Source organism: Lepidochelys olivacea, assembly GCF_965140295.1.
Source record: "Lepidochelys olivacea isolate rLepOli2 genome assembly, chromosome: 18".
NCBI lineage: Eukaryota > Metazoa > Chordata > Testudines > Cheloniidae > Lepidochelys > Lepidochelys olivacea.
Window position 1 is genome coordinate 14,488,197 of NC_140428.1, and position 20,014 is coordinate 14,508,210.

General features: G+C 52.8%; 1 protein-coding gene across 3 annotated transcripts in view; it reads left to right on the forward strand.

The window, feature by feature from the left end:
* IGSF21 (immunoglobin superfamily member 21) overlaps positions 1 to 20,014 on the forward strand; it is a 267,450-nt gene that overhangs the window by 143,093 nt on the left and 104,343 nt on the right. For all 3 annotated transcript variants that reach the window (XM_084651925.1, XM_084651926.1, XM_084651924.1), the window contains exon 3: positions 19,152 to 19,273. In XM_084651925.1, coding sequence (XP_084508051.1) covers positions 19,152 to 19,273 — 122 coding nt within the window. The remainder of the gene's footprint in view (positions 1 to 19,151; positions 19,274 to 20,014) is intronic.

Sequence of the window (20,014 nt, forward strand, 5' to 3'; positions counted from 1 at the left end):
TCATGGATGCAGTAGCCTTTACAAATGATCCCTTTAGTGGACGTAGCATATGCTACCCATACCCTTCTTTTCTGAGTCAGAAATTCCTCTATCAGAGACCTCTTCAACCCTCACTTTTCTTCTTCTCCCCTCTCTCCACTCACCGAAGGTTGGCTAGAAACTCCGATCCGAACCCACCAATGGGTCTCCTAGATTGGCACCTCATAAAGGTGCCCCCCATTCCTGCTCTTGGAATGATGCCAGGGCCTGGCATCCTGGGAGCAGATAAGAGCTGGTGAAGAGATGAAACCTAGGACCCCCACATGGAAGCAGTAACTACACGGGGTCAATGAACCAGCTCTTATCTTCCCCTTCCACCCAAACTTATCGTTGCGTCAGCCACGTTCATTGCTGTATCTATCAAGGATTAAAAAAACGAAAAGAAGTGACTCGTGCAATAAGGTTATCAGTCTTTTTTTCCCGGGAAACTGATATGGGTGGATGATTTGATGCACTGGCGGCAGTTCTGAAAATTACACACCATTCTTCCAGCAAAGCTCTCACCTTTGACTGCTGTAATATCTCTTTGACCATGCAAGTAATTTTCAGGCGTCACTTAGCAGGCAAGCAAAGCATGAATGCCAGGAGAAGGACCCAATCTGTACGGCAGCCCAATGATGAGCTGCAACGATGGAGGAGAGACTGAGTAATCTGTTGTCGCTCACTTATATTTATTGATGTCTCCATTTAATTAACAGTGGGGAAGGTGGGGAAGCAGGAGAAGAGGTGGGAGGGGCAAGAGCGGTGGTAACGATTTTAGCTGCGGGATCAAACAGTCTGGTCTTGGACAAACAAATCAAACGCTCCATTTCTTTGCAAGCCACGTCTGCTGCTGCCGGTGGGAGGTGAAAGGGTTTGGGTTTTTTTTCTGTAGCATCAGCTGCAGCAGTCGGCGAATGTGTTTCTGCTCACGGCCTCGTTACACCCAATCTGCTTTATGCTAAAGAGTCGCTGTCAAGGTAACTAGGCCTCCGAATGCACCTACTTTGGCAGCTGGCCCACATCAGTGCAGATGTTACCTGAAGCAGCCCAGCCCTGAGTCGTAGGGGGGTCATTTCACATTGGTCTTAGTGAGAGCAGCACGTTTAAAGGGGCAGTGCCTAAAGAGCAGGTTTCAGCTGAACAAACCGGGCTGGAAGGGAGTTTAGATCAGGGGCCAGATTCTGCTTGGTGGCATGGAGTAAATGCAGAGCAACTCCACCAAAGCCAACGGTCATAGATCATAGAATATCAGGTTTGGAAGGGACTTCAGGAGGTCATCTAGTCCAACCCCCTGCTCAAAGCAGGACCAATCCCCACTTTTTGCCCCAGATCCCTAAATGGCCCCATCAAGGATTGAACTCACAGCCCTGGGTTTAGCAGGCCAATGCTCAAACCACTGAGCTATTCCTGCCTCCCCCTCCCCCCCCAACCCCCCGGCCTTGCTCTGGATTTACACCAGTGTCACTTAGCGGAAAATTTGTCCTCTGCAATGTTTGTTGAGGCCCTTCTCCATTGCCTAAGAGGGTTGGAGGGTTCTCAGATACTATGGTGAGGAGAGCCGTATAAGGATGGGTGGATGGACAGGCAGACAGAGAGACAGATCCTCTTCCATGGGCGGTGGGTATCATAGGCTAGGGGAGGCTGTGCCTTTGCAAATAGCCAGGCGTGGCCCTGCCCATGGTCCACCCCCAGGTCCCCTCCTGCTTCCTGCTCTGTGGCTCCCCAGGGCTGTGGTCCCACCTCAGGCTGGGGAGGTGTGGCCCGCCCTTCTGGCGCTCTGGGGCTGGGGGGCTGGGGCCACGCAGCCTGCCCTCCCGGTGTTCCAGGGCTGGGGGCACTGGGGCCGTGTGGCCTGCCCTCCTGGTGCTCCGGAGCTGGGGTGCTAGCCTGGGGCTGGCAGCCGCAGTGAGAGACTCTGGGCTCTTGTGGGGGGGCACGGAAGGGGCGGGGCCTTGGGTGGAAGGGGTGGGGCTGGGGGCTCGCCTCCCTCAGCCAGAAGTTCACATGCCACCCATAGCCTCTTCTCCAAGGAATCCTCCCCGAAGGCCTCCACAAAACCACGCCTCGTCATCTGCTCTCATTCAGCATGGACAGGTGAGTTCTGGGAGCGACAGCCAGACCGTTTGGGCCGGGGTGCTCTTCCCACACAGGCCACTCACTTATCATTGACTGAGATGGTGTGACTGGATGGGCTTTCCTGGTACCTGGCCCAGACTGGGGCTTGGCTGGGAGCGACCATTCGAAGCTCAGTGCAGACGAGACGGGCGTAATGCTAGCAGAAGGGATTTGATAGTAATGCTAGGTATGGGCCCAGTGGTTGGTACTGATGGGGTTTGTTCTCCCTTTGTCCAAGAGGTTTGCCATTCGGGGCTGTTCTTGGATACCCCATCTCTGGAGTCCCAGACAGAGGAGCATGGCCGGGGCCCCAGCCTCCATGTGGCTTTGCAGTCTGACCTCCCCATTGATCCTGCCTAAATGCAAGGTACTGTTGTCATTGGGCGAGATCCTCCACTGGTGTAAGTCAGCGTAGCTCCATTCAGCCACACTGATTTACACCAGCTGAGGAATCCGGGCCATTCAAAACAACCTACCTTCACTGTTCGATCCCACCTCTGGGGCAGGCTGTTGGCCTTCGCCGTTGTTGCCGGACAGGTCAGCGTGTGTGCAGGATCTCCCAGCCTACTCCCTGCAGCGGGATGCCTAGAGCGAAGGGGGGGCATCGCGGTGGATATCAGGGAGTGGGAGGACGTGGATCAGAGCGGAGAAGGAGGGTGCTGGGGGTGGCACGCAGCTCTCAGTGTCTCAGTAATCCTCGCTGGTGGGAGAGGAAGGGCAGGCGGGGTAAAGCGTTTGACAGTTTAATGGGGGGTTGTAGGATGAGCTGTTCTTTGGAGTCCCTTGGATGTGCTCTTTAAGCCGGTGCTAGGAAGCAGGATGGGAAACTGATCTTACGCAGGGTTGCTCAGCTACAGCGCAGCCTGGCAGTGGGTAGGCGGGGGCCCGAGCACAGGTGTGTTCATTGGCAGGGCCTGTGGAGAACAGCAGCTGGCACCCTGGGGCACCCTGGGACACAGGTTGGATCCTGTGGGTTGCAGTGGGTAGGCACGCTAGGGCACAGGTCGGACCAGCGGGGCTGAACGACCGCAGCGAGCACGGGCAGTGGTGCAGATCTCTTCCCAGCCACTGGCAGGCACGAGCGGATCACATCTAGTGGGTATATGGGTGCAGCTCATTGATGGTGCCTACTGATCCCCCAGGCAGCGTTCGTTGGCAGCCTCTTCTCATCACAGCAGATGAAGACAGTGGCAAAGGACAGTTCAGCCACTGCAGGGACATCCTGGGCTGCTCACTGCTGGCGGAGTTTCCTTAGCTGGCTGGCTGGCTGGCTGTTTCCTGGGACCCCTGGGCACAGGTGGGCTTGACTCCCCCGTTATCCTGTGTCCAGGCACAGGGCCCTACTGTAGCAATGTCTCTGCCTACCCGTGCCTTTCGGGCCATTTATAGCTCAGAATCACTGGAACCAGGCGTGTGGAACTGTAGCTGTCATCAGAGACAACTTCAGCCCTGCATAGTAGCAAGGAGCCCGACAATACCGGAGACATGACAGCTGATCTCTGTTGCGACGCTTATCTCCACACAAGTGGAGATGGGATAACTCAGCCACGGCTACGTCACTCAAGAGCTGTCCGCGCTCAGGGAGATAAATGTCGCGGCAGAGAGATCCGCCTCATCTTATCAAAGGCTCTTCGGCGCAGAATGCAGAGTGTTGTATTCGGAGTCAGGTTCGTGCTCGGCGTAACATGACCGAGTTACACCTGAGACGGGTTTGCTGCTGCGTGTCTGATCCTCCTCTGCTCCCCGACATAACACTAGGAATATGGGGCCAGATCCTCAGTCGATGTAAATGGGCATAGATCAGAGCTCTGCTCACTTTACTGATTTATACCAGCTGGGATCTGGCCCATGGAATTTCTTCTAGCAGATCCATTGCAGTATCTTTGGTCCAGCAGTGGCCAGTGCTTGGTGCTTTATAAGAAGGCAGCTGCCCCTCCGTGCCCCCGGCCCCGCATCAAGCCCCTGATCTTTAAGGGGTAGATAAGAGGTGCACTTGCTTTCTGTAAAATCTCATTGGTTGGGTTTTGCAATTTGCAACCCCGCCACCCCAAACCAAGGATGGTTTGTCCCAACTGGACCCCTCCCCGCCAAAGTTGATGGGACTAAAGGAGGTCTGGATGGTTCCAATCTTAGCCTCTCTCTAGCTGAGCCCTGCCGTGGAAGGTTGTGCACCTGGGCACTACGTAAGGCCTGGGGGAGGTCCCGTCGGGAGAGCTGGGGTTTTATTCACGTGCACCCCAGGAGGTACAGGTGAATGGGTGATGGAACACAGAACGCTTTTCCCATTCCCCTTGCTATGGAGCCGGAGCCGGCTAGGGATGCAGGCTCTGCATGGCTCTCAGGCTGGCATCTGCCCTCATTTATGCCCGTGCATCGCCACTGGCTTCAGCCAGGTGCTTCGGCCAGGCACGGCCCTGCCGTGGGCACCGAGAGCAGAGCGCTGCCCAACAGACGGCTCGGCTCGGCTCGACTCAGGCTGTCATGTTGCCATGGGAACCACGACAGGGAGAGTTTGCTGTGAAGCCGTCAAACGTGCAGCATTGCGGGTGAGCACTCAGGAGTCAGGTGGGCGCAGGGGTCTTGGCTGAAGCCAGCTGGCCTGCCCTGGGGGCTCCTCCAGGCTGTGCCTGCTGCTGTCTGAGCGACCGGAGCGGCTTTTTTAAGCTCTGGCAGTAACGGCTCATGCACTGAGATCCGTGGCTCCGTCCTCGCTGTTCACAATCCGCTCGGTGAAACTATGCAACCGCCACAAGACCTGACCGCTCTGGGAAGCCTGGGCATAAGGGAAAAGGGCGCACAGGACCGAGAAGGAAGAGGCTGTGACTAGCCCAAATCAAAACTGCTTGTACAAGGAGTTCTCACAGCCACAAGACAGATCCTCTGCCCTGGCATATATAGCATCTCTTTCTTTTTGGCCATGCCGAACCCTTGGGTGACTGCCTCTCCTTTTGCCACCAAGGAAAAGTTCACGAGGCTGTAGCTGCATCCTCCGTGCTCACCCCAGCCCAGGAGGCCGCTGCATTCGTGCAAAAACTGGAAAAGGGACTGGTCAGAGCCAACCGCAGCTCATCCGGTGTGTGACAGGATGGTGGATTTTGCCACTTACGCGGAAGTCACGGGGGACGGGTCAAAGCACGGAGCGACAAGAAACGCCGCCACCAGGTTGTGACCTGGAGCAGCGGAACTCCATGGAGCAGAACGGTCCCTTTGATCAAAGTTCCTCAAAGCAGTGTGAGTTTTTAACCCTACCCTGGGACTAGCTGTGGATCAGAGCCATTCCCAGCCTCCCAGGGAAAACGCGGCTTAATCTGGGTGTGCGAAAGCCAGGCAGCCACCTTAGCTGGCTATGCAGCGCGGGCAGCCTAAGACGGGATGCCTCCCCCAGTCTGAAAAATACCACAGGGCTAGATTTTGGCTTTGCCTCACTTGGCTAAGCCAGGGAGTAAGCTCCACCTCACCCCCCAAACACACGTCCCTGATGAGCTGAGTAAGACCTACCCAGGCCTCGTGGCATGAAATGCAGCAGATGCTCCTGGCTGCAGGCAAGTGGGCAGGGATGGAGCAGACAGGGGCAGAGAGTGGGTGGAATCTCTGCTCCCCTCTACACACCGGCCAGAGTAGCTGGCCAGGTGCACGGAGAGGAGGAAGCTCTATCCTCCCTGGGTTGAGCAGTATATGCACCATCCCTTGCTCAAGGCTGTGCATTGAAAGCACCATCTAGCCTGCAGTCACTAGTCTTAGTGTGTCAGCTCAGAGCGCACGGGTTGGGCAATCGTCCCATCACCGTGCTGCGCCACTAAGGGCCAAACCCAGGGGCGGCGACTCTGAACCCCCCCCCCCGCCCCCGTGCCTGTGAAATGTAATGTGCCCCCCCGTGCAATTTGCCATTTTGCTCTTTGGCAATTGTCACTTTTCCATCAAAAATAAATAAAAAAGACAACCTTACAAATGACTCCTGAGTATTCTGTATGGCTACTGCTTGCCATTCGCACCTGTCACCGGGCACGCTGACCATGTAGCCTGCAGAGCTACTGTGTGATGCTTATATAACACACTAAGTAAGCGTCCTGCTGCAGTGACTGGTCAACATCAAGGGTAAGAGCCTACTACCGCTACCAGCGAGTGGAGTTACTCCTATAGCACAAGTGATAGGGGGCCACATTTTTAAGGCTGAAAATGATGAACCCTGTTGATGACCCTTGAGGGGTCTGTTGTTTGTATGCCGCTCTTTGCTCTGCCCAGCCACCTCGTGCTCTGTCCAGGTATTCCATGTAACCATGGGATGCTCCGTACTGCTACCATGTGCACAGTGATCACCATACACCTCATGCTTCATGCACTCGTGCACACTATCATGCTGCTTAGTGCTCCAGGCAGTCACTGCATGCTCTGTAATGCATGACATGCTCCCTGCAGCTGAGAATTCAGTGGCTCGTTGGCATCTCTCCCTGTTTGTCTCCAACCAGCCAATGCTACGTTGAGCAGAGGATTCAAAGCCTCCAGCCAGGGTGGCTTTGGACTAGTTGGGTCCTTCAGCCAAGCCCACTACAGAATGAGCTGTCAGGAGAGCTGCACACTATGGGGATTTCAAAAGAGTGGCTTCCTCGTAACACTCTGTGACGTACCCCATCTCTGCGGGGCTTGGGGCGCGGTTTGCTAGCCTGTCAGCATCCTGCTTTCCTAAACCCTCTCTGCTGGGATCCTTGAGATCCCGATCCACCCCTCGCAGGGGACCCAGATGAGACAGGGCACCAGCTGTCTCTGCCAAGAGCAGATCTCCCCGATTGGCTCCCAGCGTTGCTGGCGTGAGTGGGGCAGAGCGAAAGCAAATTGCCAGGTCAATGGAGAAGCGAGAGTAACCGGAGGGGAGTCAGGAGGGGATCTTGCCTCTGGCAACACAAAGGGGCAGGAGGTTAACAGCTTCTCGGCACTGTGGAAATAATTGTTTTTTTGACAGAAATACAATTTTCACTGTGATTTATAAATAATGCATGGTGCAGGCTTCAGCCTCGGGCAGTCCTTAGCTCAGTTCTGATTCCTTAAATGCTTCTTTCTTTCTCTCTCTCACTCTCTTTCTTTTTATTGGTATTATTTCAGTTGTGTGTCAGCTCCTTGTGTGTGTGTTTTGCTCAGCTGAGGGTGTGCATTAAGGAGGGATGTGTGTTTGGCGGGCCGGGGGGTGTCTTTTGGTGACTTGAGGGATGTGGGCCTTGTGTGTTTGTGCTTGGGTTGTTGAGGGATATTGTGGGAGGAATAATGGGGTGTGTGTGTGTGTGTTCGGTTTGTGAATGTGGTGTTGTTATTAGGGGCACGTGTATATATACTTTGGTGGAGGTGTGTATTTTTGAGACACGTCTCTGTGTGTTGTGGTTGTTAAGGCAGGAGGTTGTGGGTGGGGCATGTGCATTGTGGTGTGTGCTGGGATTATTTAGGGATGTTTGTGGAGGCTGCGTGTATCTTTTTTGTGTTGGAGAATGTGTCCTGTGGGAGGTGCTTGTGCGATTGGGAATTGCTGAGGCCTGTGGTGGGGTTAGTTGTGGCTTTTTGTGCGTGAGCTTGGCATGTGTATGTCGAGGTGAGTGCTGGTGTTTAGAAGCGTGTGTGTGTGTGTGTTTTGGGATTGTTGGGGATGAGTGTGAGGGGGGTCATTTGTGTGTGGCCGTGTGTGGGAGACCGGGTTGTTTACTGATGTATGGGGGCGTGGTGGGGAACGTGTGCGCTGTGGAGAATACATGGGTGTTGTGGAATTACTGAGAGACGTGCATGGGTCTTTGTGCATGCAGATTGTGGCTGTGGGGGGGGGGGGGGATGCGTGTGTGTGTCGGGGTTGTGTTTGTGTTGGCAGATGTGTACGCTGGGGGAGATAGTCTGTGATTTTGGCCCAGGCTAATCAGTCCTCCACCGTAATGAAACAGCCCCATCCCGGCCTCCAGTGCCCGGCCCCACAGCCCCGAATTATCTCCTCTCTCAGAACGAGCGAGAGGCACCTGGGCTGGCAGTGCGGGAAGCAGGAGCTCCTGAGCCTGCAGACTTTAAATATATGTCGCTTCACTCAGAAGCCAACCCCAGGGCTCAAATAAAGGGGTACAAATCGGGTTAATCTCTGGAGATAGACTGTTTTGTATGCACCTTTTCATAGGAACTTATTAGCTGGCTTTTCTCCCCCGAGGAACAGGCCATTCCGAAGTGGGGTTCATCCCACTTTTCTTTCTTCTTTTTTTAAGCTCCTTGTTCTCGGTGACTTTGGGGAGTTGCGCCAGGGAGTGCAGAAGTGATGTTAATTGATGCTGGCCATGGGGTGGCCAGAGCACAGCATTGCATATCCACCTCCAGCCAAAACTCCGGCCGCCCCACGTGCACCTCCCCAGCTCTGCCAGTCCTACCCCCTTTCCCCTGTGCACCCCCGCAGTGTAGTTCAATCCCTGTCGGGCAGTGCTTCTGTGCCTTGATCTAGACCTGCAACATCACTTGCTGTTCCAGTCCCATGCATCTGCCCAATGCCCCCCAGTGCAGGCTGGCAGCACCCTGTTATCCGACACCTCACCCCTGCCAGCTCTGCCCCTTTTTAATCAGCATCCTTGCACCTTGTTGGAATCTCAGCCCAAGGGTGGAGGATTAGCTAGGCCATGGGAGCTGAACTCCCCACCTGGCCATGAGAGGTGACTGCTCCAGGATCGAGGTACGTTGGCTGGGCGGCTTGGAGTAATTTACGCTGCCCCTGCCGTGGCTATTTCTACTCTGGGGATAAATAGGATCGACGGAGCCCAGGGAATGTGCTGGCAAACAGGAGGGGTAAATCTGCCAGTGGATGTTTGTCGTCCCAGGCTGTCCGGCTGTGCTGTTTCGCAACTGAGCTCTCCAAACTCATAGCCCAACTCCCCAGCCTGCCTTTCAGCTTTGGCCAGGCTCCCCTTGGGACCTGCAAGGCTGCATGGCTTAGAGAACAGGGTGCTGGACAGGGACTCAGGAGACTGGGCCCTATTCCCAGCTCTGTGATTGGCCTGCTGAGTGCCACTGGGCAAGTCTGTTTGTCTCTCTATGCCTCGGTTTCCCCATGTGTATAATAGGAATAGTTTGTAAGCGCTTCCAGGCAGGGACCATTTTGCCCATGCAGGGCCCAGCGTAATGGGGGAACAGCCTTAGGTTCTACCACAGTACAACTGCCTATTCACATGACAAGCCATCCTTTCACTGAGATCTGGGACCACAAATGTTACTGTTTGAGCCTGTTTTTGATGAAAGCATTTGCAAAGTCCTTTATTAATGCGAGTGAAGAGGTGCAAACCCCTCCTCCCCCAACCTGTTACCCCTCGAGCTCATGGCAGTGCCACTCTGTTTTAATGTGGAATTCAGAAGCGACTCTAATCAGCTCAGTGAAATCCTCCCTGAAAAGGAATACCTCCAGCACCGAGCTCTGGAGTGCATGCATGCCTGGCCTCTGTTAGTGGGATAGCGAGCGCGTTGGAATGGTGTGTAATACAGGAATGTAATTTAAACAGCTTGAGCAAAACACGCAAGCTGTTTTCACTCCCTGCCACTATTCCGCTTTGTAGCAGCCGCGGGATTGGGCTGTAAGTGGGATATCAAGTTTATTGCAGCTATTTCCAACCTGTAATTGGTTTTGTGGAACACAAAGAGAAAGAGAGGAGAGTAGCTTTGCAAGGCAGCTGCTGAGAGAACGGGAGGCTCGTGGTGTTTTGTTCTGTTCGTTTGCACAGGCCAAGTGAAAATCACCATCCAGTTTGCTTGTTGCATTGACAGACCTAAGTGCATTTACCGCGCTTCCGTCCTCCAACTTCAAACGCAGTGATGGGAGGGAACTTGGAAAGAATCAATGAGACGATTTGGGCAAAGCCCAGCCGGCATGGAAACGAGCAACAGAGGGACAATAGGTGGATGCAACAACAACAAAAAAAGAGACGCTTAAGTAGCGTCACGTTGGGATTGTGGGTGTGGTACCATGGCGGTGGGCGGGGAGGAAAGTTCCAATGCGGCAGCCTGCTGCCGGCGAGCGGCGAGGATGTGGGGTTTCCTACAGCACAGGGCGTATGCGGCGATATTGTGCAGGGAGGCCGTGCCATCGGAGGATGCAAATTACATGCATCCGCAGAGGCGCAGTGGTGCATGTGGCGATATTCTGCAGGGAGGCCGTGCCGTCGCAGGATGCAAGTCCCACTGATCAGCACTTTACTGTAGGCGGATTAGGCGTATATAGATTATATTGACTTGTTGCAGCACATTTGCTTCAGGGCGAAGACCGTGTTTTGAGCATGCCGATGATGCTAATTTGCTGCAGGCTACCGCCGTACACCGTGGAGCTCCTGTGTTGGGGTTCAGACGCTGGGGACTCGCCAGAGCACGAGGCCTCCTGCTGCAGCATTGCAGCCTGGAAATGGTGGCCGGGGGATGCAGAATAGACTGATTGGCCCATCGTGCGAATCAGACAGGAGGTCAAGGGCCAGCTCTGGCTCTTAGACTGGGGTTTGCTTTTGTTGTCGTATCCTGCCCGAAACCATTCTACTTGGAGAGTTCTCCAAAGGGAGATGAGCTGCAGAATCAGATTTAGCTCTGCAAGCAGGGCTACAGATCCCGGTGGACGGGAGATGCTGCCAGCTGCGTTTGTCCCAGCGGCCAGCAATGCCCCAAAACACCTCCGCCCAGGATCTCATTCCGTGTGGGCACCAGGGGCTCATGGTTCCAGTGCCGTTTCGGCAACTGGCATTTCCTCCTTCTCTTTCCGGTGTAACTAGGGGAGACGGTGACAGGAGACTAAGCTCCCCGACCACATCCCTCTATCCTCACTCATGTATCCAGGAGGAGGAAAACCCTTGGGCTGCTCCCATACCACGTGGCCCAGGGCTAGCAGAGACAATAAAGCCACCTGTGGATGATACCAACTGGGTTCACGATTGGTGCTGCATCGAGTCCTGCGGTTTCAGAAGCTGGGGTTCCAGCAGGCCTCGTTGCGGAGTGCAGGTCCCCCCCTCCTGCCCTCTGTGAGTTTTGCTGAATTTGGAATTCCCCAGAACCCCAAGAGGACGAAGCAGCCCAGCCTAGTGAGTGGGACGCTGATGGAGGAGTCGAGAGACCTGGCTTCTATTCCTGGCTGCGGGTGACGTTGGGCGAGTCATTTCCTGTCCCGCCCTTCATCTGTCGTATCTATTTAGATTGTCAGCACCCAGTGGGACTTGCAGCGGCCCTGGGGCCATCGATAGCACACATGTGCCCGAAGTTTGCCTGCCTGAAGGGGCAAGCGAAGGCATTAACTGCACTACCTTCTCATTTAACAAGCCGGAGTCACGTCTACTACAACCAGGCCTCTCCAAGCCGTGAGCATGCTCAGCGAGGTGGGGCTTGGCAGGGCGAGGCTACCAGACTGAACACTGAACCAACAGCTGCTCTGACGTTTCAAGACTAGGGAAAGCAAGCGTCAAGGCGCGAGGGAAGGTGCCCAGGAATCAGCGCTAGCCTCCCGATCCTCCCCGCCCCTTCATCCCCCCGGCATGCAGTGACATGATGGAAAATCCAAAGTTCCACCCGTTAATTGCACAACAATGGGCAGCTAACGCTATTATCGGAATACTGCCAGCTCCTGTCTTGGCAAATATAACTTTATTAGGGGAGAATAAACAAGAGGAGAGTTCATTGCTGGCTGTGGGAAAGGTACTCAGAGCTCCGGAGAGGGCTGCGGGTGTTGTCAAGGAGTGTCGTGCTTCATTCGGATTATATATTGCTCAATAGCACCTAGAGGCCTTAGCTGGGGTTAGGCACCAAACATTGTGCAAGGTGCTGTACAAACACAGGGTAGGACAGCCACTTCCCCAAAGAGCTTCCCAAGGAGACAAGAGGTGGGAGGATAATTATCCCCATTGTACAGATGCGGGGACTGATGCCCAGAGAGACTCAGGCCCAAATCCACAAAAGCGATTTAGGCTCCTAAGTTCCAGTGAGATCAATAGAAGTTCTCTGCCTCAGTAGCTTTGCGGATCTGGGCCTAAGTGACTGACCCAGGGTCACCCAGCGAGTCTGTGGCAGAGCTGGAAATTGTATCGAGATCTGCTGAGTCCCTGTCCAGTCCATTAACCACAGGCTCAGAGTGGTGACTGCAGGCTGAGTGGCAGGAGGCTCCCATGGGCGCTTGGGCACTGAGGTTGTGAGAAAGTGATTAACCTCTGAAGCCCTGCACGGTCCGTTGGGTGTACCTGGAGTGGCCAGCAGGGATGTCCTTGCAGCATTGTACCTGCTGCCTCCCTGCCCACTTCAGGTGCTCCTGCTGGAGCACACAGCAGGGCAGTGGTCTGAGCCCTGGTCCTGGCGAGGGCACATGCCAGAGATCCAAGCCCACCTGCAAGAAACCTGTCCTGAGGCACATTCAAGAGAAAACCTGAGGCAGCGAGCCCACGCCTGGGTCGGCTGACTCGGGCTTGTGGGACTTGCGCCAGCAGGCTAAATGTAGCCATGTGGACGTTCCTGGTTGCAGCGTTTCAGAGCCTGGCTCCAGCACGAGCAGGAACATCTACGCTGCTCTTTCTAGCCCTGCTGCCCGAGCCTGAGTTGGCTGACCTGGGCTCTGAGACTCACGGCAGCGGGTTTAATTGCCCTGAGTCCCCTCCTCTGGGCTTCCCCAAAGAGACAAGCCAATGGTCCCCCAGGGAGTCTGTAGCAGAGGCAGGAATTGAACCCGGGTCACCCAAGTCACAACCCATATAACAGTGTCTAGGTGTAAATCAACCCATCTCCCCCCTCGGGTGTTTGTAACCTGCAGCTCTTCTCATGACCAGCATTGCATATGTTATAACTTGGAGCCAGAGCTGGCCCGGAAACTGCCCCCTGGCTCCCCCCATCTGAACTGCCCCACACTTTGGGAGAGTCCAGAGCTGGAGCTGCACTTCTGGGGCTACAGGGAGTTATGGGGAGAGTATTTTCAGCCCAGTTCTCCCCCACACTGGCTTGGGCCCTGATTCAAGGTGGCCCTGTAATTGACCCCAGGCATTGCAGGGCATTCCTGTGTGTGCTGGGTGAGAACCCTTTCCTCAAGATATCGGGGAGGGCGCTCTGGGTAGCACAGAGGCAAACACTGTCGGGGTTCCCAGTATTGGGCTCAACAGAAATAAAGGGGGTAAATACCCAGACACAAGGGCTTCAGTGGTTACAATACAGAGCCGGCTAGCTACCCAGCCACCATTGCCTTGGCATGATGGAGCCCTCGACTGGCGGCTGGATGGGTTGGATAACCCTGTGCCCTCCACTGCCTGCCTAGATCGGTTGCCCCCAGCTGAGCCTGGGTGGCGGGAAGGGTCTCCACCAATGGAACCGGCCGGTTTGTTCCAGTGCGTAAGCACGTGGCTAATTCCAAGCACATGGGTCATTCCGCTGACGTCAACGCCGCGTCCCCCTGGGACTCAGCTGTGGAAATCGATGGGACTATCCGTGTGCTGGTGCTTAAGTCGCTGGCTAAATCGGCGCATGGAAGATCCAGAGTTCACGGGAATCAAGTGGAAAGTTTCCCGTTAATTTTAATAGGCCTCCATGATGCCACTAGAGAGCTCTGAGACACGCACATCCCAAAAGGGGCAGGGTAAAAGGGGCGGGCTGGGGGTGGATTTATGCCTGAAATAAGGCCTGCAGATACTCGCATGTGCAGACACTGGCTTATCTCTGAAATAATCCCAATGACTTGAAAACCCACGGTGATACTCAACGAAAGAGCCACTACTAGGTTCCTGGCTCTGTTAGCGACTGTAAAACTTCCTCGTTATCGCTGGCCCAGAGCAGGTTCACTGGCTTGGTCCAAAAAAAAAAAAAATGTAAATAAAGGTGAGGGTGAATTGGACATATCCTTGAAAACTTCCCCTTCTACCCCAAAGAACCGGAGATTTATGGCTTGGATCATCCTTTTTGCAGTTCTTTATCTTGTGTATATGTGAGTATGTATTGTCTTTGTAATAAAAACCCTCAGCCTAGGCAAATAAATTTGAAGAGACAGTTTTACTGACAGCTTTTCTCCTCCTCTGTGTAATAAAAAAAAAAAATGGAGTGAAATTTGAGATAGGAATGGTAGTGCAGGCTGCGTTTTAAGAGCAAGATAAAGGAGCCATACCTGGCGGGAGGAGGAAGGCGGATGCAAGCAGAAGGCCCAACGTGCAAGTGCCTTCCTGCTTTGCTCTCTCCTCTTCTAATCCTCTTCCCCGCCCCGAGCCCAAACACGGTGCACAGAAGTAAAATGAAGAGGGGCTGTGTCATTGATAGATGGAGTTCATAGCCGCAGGGCGTTGACTCAGTAAGCTGCAGCTGGAGTTAAAACCAAAAAACAGGATGCACTTGAAACGTTTTATGAGCATTTAGTACCCAACCCTACAAGACAAGGGTAATCAAATCTCAGGCTTCAGGGCACAGTTGATTGCCTGTCGGGGTCAGGAAGGAAGTTTCCCCTCCTCTATAGCAATTGGGCCAGCTGCATTATGGGAGATAGATGGGCTGCCTTCTTTCAAAGCACTCAGGCATGTGCTTGGGCTGATTTGAAAATGGAATATTACTGATGCTCTTCATCTGTGCATTGATCATCACCATTATCAGTACATTTATTGACCATCCAGAGCTCCCTGATGACCTCCTAGCCCCTTCCTCAAATTCCCAACAAGCTTCTCCCTGTGGTTTTATTTTGTTGCTGTCTTGGTGTAGCCATCCCTTCACTCTCATGTCCATAAACTCCTTGTCTGGAAGTGGGCACCATCACTTTTGACCCTGATGGTTTTTATTCTACCATACGAGCTGTGGGCGAGGAGACCAGTCAGAGGAAAGGTGTGGGAGCCTGGGTTGTGTTGGGCAGAGTTGTGTGAATAACTGATGGCTTTGTTCTGAAAAGTCAACACCAAATATTAGGTTTGGGTTGACCCAAAACAAAATTTCTTTGAAATTTTCAGTGAACCAAAAAGTTAGGGGTGGAGGGAAGATTTCATGTCAAAAGAAATGTTTCATGTGACCCCAAACAAAACGTTGCATTTCATTTTCCTGCTTTTTTCCTCCTGTTTTCAGTGGAATTGAAGTAAATACTGAAAAGAGGTGTTTCGACTTGAATTGTTTTTTGGGGGGAGGTCTGACAAACAATTTAACACAGATCTGCAAAATATTTTGGTTGAACTAAATCTGCATTTTTGGTGGGGAAAAAAAGTTCCGGCCAAAATAGGCTGCCCAGCTCCCACGCTGGATTCTCGATCAACCTGAGCCACTGTCAATCAACTCCAGGACGTCACAAACCTCACTGCGAGGCAAATGCTGCCCACCACCTGAGCTGAATTACAGACCCCAGACCTGCCACTGTTTACTAGGCAGCCTTTGCGTAATTCAGAGCGAAACATATTTGCCATCCAGGCAAAGCCCTTGCTGCAAAATTCCTTGAGGCAGCATGACCAGACTCCCAGAACCGCTCTGTGGCAGTAGCTTTGTGTTTATAATGTCATTCTCTGTGATGTACATGGCTGACTCCTTCTCCCATGTATTTGCAAAGTGCTGCTCCTGGCTTTTATGAGCTCCATTTGTGCAAGCAGTTCCCATATAAGACACTGAATGACTCTGAAATAGCTTCAAGGTGCCAGGAGCGCTTTATTCCCTTAGCACGTTTACTTCTTTGTTTTAAATAGAGATGAGCCCGACGTGCACAATTTGGATCCAGGTCTAGGCCTTGAACAGCTCAGCATCCAGGAGCTGCATGGTGATTTTGGCCCTTTTTAGAGATGAACACCTCTTGTGAAATTCATATCGGGGATATGGATTCCAAATGGATCGGACTTGAATCTGGATTCCTGATATTCTCAAAGTGTTTGGATCTGAGGGTCCTAGTTTGGGTCCTTCTCTAATTTTCAAAGGGGCCAAGTGAGAAATACAAGCTCTACGAAGAAATGGAAGAGCTAGTTAGAGCTTTAGTGGAATTTTAAAGTCGTGCAGCGGACATTTCACTGGTAGGTCCTTTAGTTAAGTGCATCTTTCTGGCTTGCTGAGATGTACAGAAAGAAGCCACATATGCAACAGACCCCCTTTGTGTTTAAAGGACACAGATCCACCTTTTATTTGCAGCAGCATTGGATTCATGCACCATAAATCTCTCCTTGCTTATGGAGAGCTAGGCTCCCCATTGCTTGCTGAGCCATGGGACACATGGACTTTCTCTCCCCTATGTTTCATCCTTGCCCCTTCCCTCGCCTAACACAAGAACTAGGGGTCACCATATGAAATTAAATAGGCAGCAGGTTTAAAACAAACAAAAGGAAGTATTTTTTTCATATAACGCACAGTCAACCTGTGGAACTCCTTGCCAGAGGATGTTGTGAAGACCAAAACTATATAACAGGGTTAAAAAAGCACTAGATAAGTTCATGGAGGACAGGTCCATCAATGGCTATTAGCCAGAATGGACAGGGAGGGTGTCCCGTGCCTCTGTTTGCCAGAAGTTAGGAGTGGATGACGGGGGATGGATCCCTTGCTGATGCCCTGTTCTGTCCATTCCCTCTGGGGCACCTGGCACTGGCCACTGTCGGGAGACCGGACACTGGGCTAGACGGACCCTGGGTCTGACCCCGTATCGCCGTCCTTATGTTCTCGTGGCAGCTGGCGGAGCCACAGCGCAGTGATGTAGGTGGGCCGACAGCAAGTGCACAGCGGGTACAAGGGGAAGAGCAAATCAGGGAGCTCCTTCGCGGTGCCCCCCACTCAGGGTTTTGACCCAGGGCTACTCCGCAAGAGGCACTGTCCTCGTCCATAGAATCATAGAATCCTAGAATATCCGGGTTGGAAGGGGCCTCAGGAGGTCATCTAGTCCCACCCCCTGCTCGAAGCAGGACCAATCCCCAACTACATCATCCCAGCCAGGGCTTTGTCAAGCCTGACCTTAAAAACCTCTAAGGAAGGAGATTCCACCACCTCCCTAGGTAACGCATTCCAGTGTTTCACCACCCTCCTAGTGAAAAAGTTTTTCCTAATATCCAACCTAAACCTCCCCCACTTGCAGTCCACATGCAGCCAGGTCCCTCGCAGAGTGTTCAGGGTTTGATTTTTATCAGGAAGATGCTGAGACAAGCAGCCACACGGCAGGCTAAGTCATTTAAGTGGATCTAAGGCGTGTGCGCCCACGCAGCCCTGCTGCTTGGGAAGGCTTTGAAAGCCCCTGCCTGTTTCTTATGGCACCAGCACGGTGCAGGCGAGCTCCTGGACCCTCCGGCAGTCTGCGGGAATTGTAGCCCCACTGCCAGACCTCAAAAGCCAACTGTGTAAATAGTGGATCAAAGTTTCTTTCTTTTATTTTATCCTCTCCTCTGGATTATTTTTTGTTCTAGCTCTCTTCCATTTACTTTTTTTAAAACTTCATAATAATTTGTTTTTGAACAGCCTTAACCACAAAAAGTAAGTGTGTGTGTGTTGTGGGGGGGGGGGGGTTGCATTATAAATCTGGGAGCTTTACAGAGAATGGAGTCGGGGGGGGCACACGACAGGGCAACTTAATCCCCAGCAGCCTTTTACAATAAGATTCCTTTAATGAGAAAATCAGATCAGCTGGCTGGAGATAGGAGTCAGAGAAAATGAAGCCAGAGAAAAGGCCCCTGCTCTTGTGATGGGATAGCAGGGAGCTTTGCAGAGATAGCAGGGAGCTTTGCAGAGATAACAGCCTAGCAGATGAGAGTGGGGTGTTTTTTTTAATCGTTTGTGGGAAAAGGAAATAAAAATTTAAAAGCGGGCAGAAAAGATGAAGGGAGACGGGGAGACACCTTCAAGGTTTGCACCTTTTCTGTCTTCTAGCTAAGGTCCTTACCTAGCCCCCATGACAAGAGCATCTGAGCCCCACACAATCGGTAAATAGAGTCAGCGTGCCAACACCCCTAGGTGATAGAGAAGTGATGTTATCCCCATACTATGGTGGGGTACTGAGGCCCAGAGAGACTTGCCCACAGTCACCAGGGAATCTGTGGCTGTGCTGGCAATTGGACTCAGGTGTCCTAAATATGAGGCTACTACTCTAATCACTGGACCGTCCTTCCTTGTCTGGGAGGAGCTGGACGTTGGGTAGGGCTCAGTGATGGTGGTCTACGGTTTGGGGGATTGTGTGAGGAGGTAGATTAGTTTGTGTTACGTTTCTGTTCTTGCTTGGTGATTCCACTGGATCTTGGGGTAACTGATGGGTCTGTCTGTCTGAGGGCACATGGAGCATTGGATGGGTACTCTTCTATTGTGATTTATAAAACATGTGATAAACAATTTTGGAGACGGGTCTGGTACCAAACTCCCGGAGCTAAACACCCTCAGACTCTGGTCTCTATCCCTGTAACAGGTTGGCCAACAACTCTGGATTGGAACCCCTCTAAACTTGGTAGTTTGGGCCAGTGTCTGATCATTAGGGGAAGTAGCTCTGCCCTCCCCCTCTCTCCCGCAGATTTTGGAAGGTGATCTGGGTTGGCAGGAGATTGAGGGTTTGCTGGCTGCTGGGCTTTACTATCAGCTAGCACTGACAGGGATGCAGAGGCAGCATGGGGCGGATGGCGTGGGGCTTGCGAGCTATGGGAACTAGCCCCATGAGCCGCATGGTTGGCTATTTTCTGTGTAACTTTCACTGACCAACAGAGGTCACTCCCATACATTGTGAAGGAGGAGGCTCCAGGTCTTTCTTCACCATGAAGACAAGACAAGATGGGAAAAGCCCATGGCCCCATGCAGAGCTGTGTGCTGGGGAAACGTATGTTTTTGTTGCACAGGGTTTTGAGCTAGGCTGGATCATGGTTGATGAATAAAAAAGCCACCCCTGCTTTAGCCTGAAAGCTTGTGCATCAAACGTAGAGATGGAGCCAAATGGAGACTCCAGATCTGAACACCTCCTAGACTCTGAGGGAGTTTGGCTCTGAACTTGGTAGCTTGGACCCATCTCTGAATCAAATGGTGGTCCAGTAAGATGTACAATGCTGCTTTGTCTGTCTGCCCATTTAGGACAAGCCCAGCTATCAAATTCTTATACACGTGTTTGTCCTTGGCAGGTAACAGATGGTGGTACCATCAAACAGAAGATCTTCACCTTTGATGCCATGTTCTCCACCAACTACTCACACATGGAGAATTATCGCAAGAGAGAGGACTTGGTGTACCAGTCAACAGTGCGGTAAGCCATTCCGCCTCCATTGAAGAGGGTGCTCAGAACTTTCCTAAGTTATATGAGAGAGCAATTTCAGAGGAGTCCACTGGGTTAAAATATTGGCAGGAGGAGGGGGGAGAGATTGTGTGTCTTCATCCTGGTCTGAACGGTGCAAACCTACCATGAGGCAAACCATGCACAGACCACTCATTTTTAGGAGAAGTGTGACATATATAGTGTATTCTCTCTGATGTAATGTACTCCACTGTCAGTAAATCATTACAGAATTGTTTGTGCCGGAGAGATAACGAGTGAGAGAGAGCACAGGCCTGGGAGTGACTGTAGCCTCGGGGCCTTATGCCAGAGAGGGTCGCAGCCGAGAATCGCTAGCAGAGCAAGGCGCCTATCTCTGTGCGAGGGGCGGGAGGTAGCATACACCCCCCTGGTCAGCCTCTCCTGTTGGCTAGCTCAGGCGTGCTGGGTTGTGAACCACTGTTGAAGGAGTCATCTCTCCCCATCCGTTGCCTCTGCGCCTACCTCAGGCTTCATGAATCCCAGTATGTGCCTGTGATTTTCTAGGTGCCTGTAAGTTAGTTGTGGGGCTCAGCATCACAACACCTAACGCCTGTTCTGCCTCCAGGCCCTTCTAACTGGTCAATAACTGCTTGAAAGGAGTGCAGGCAACCGGAAGCTTTAGCCAGGACTCATTGGCTCCACCGAGCGACAGGTGCTGGCATCAGATGCAAACGCGGTTGTCTGTCCATCCCC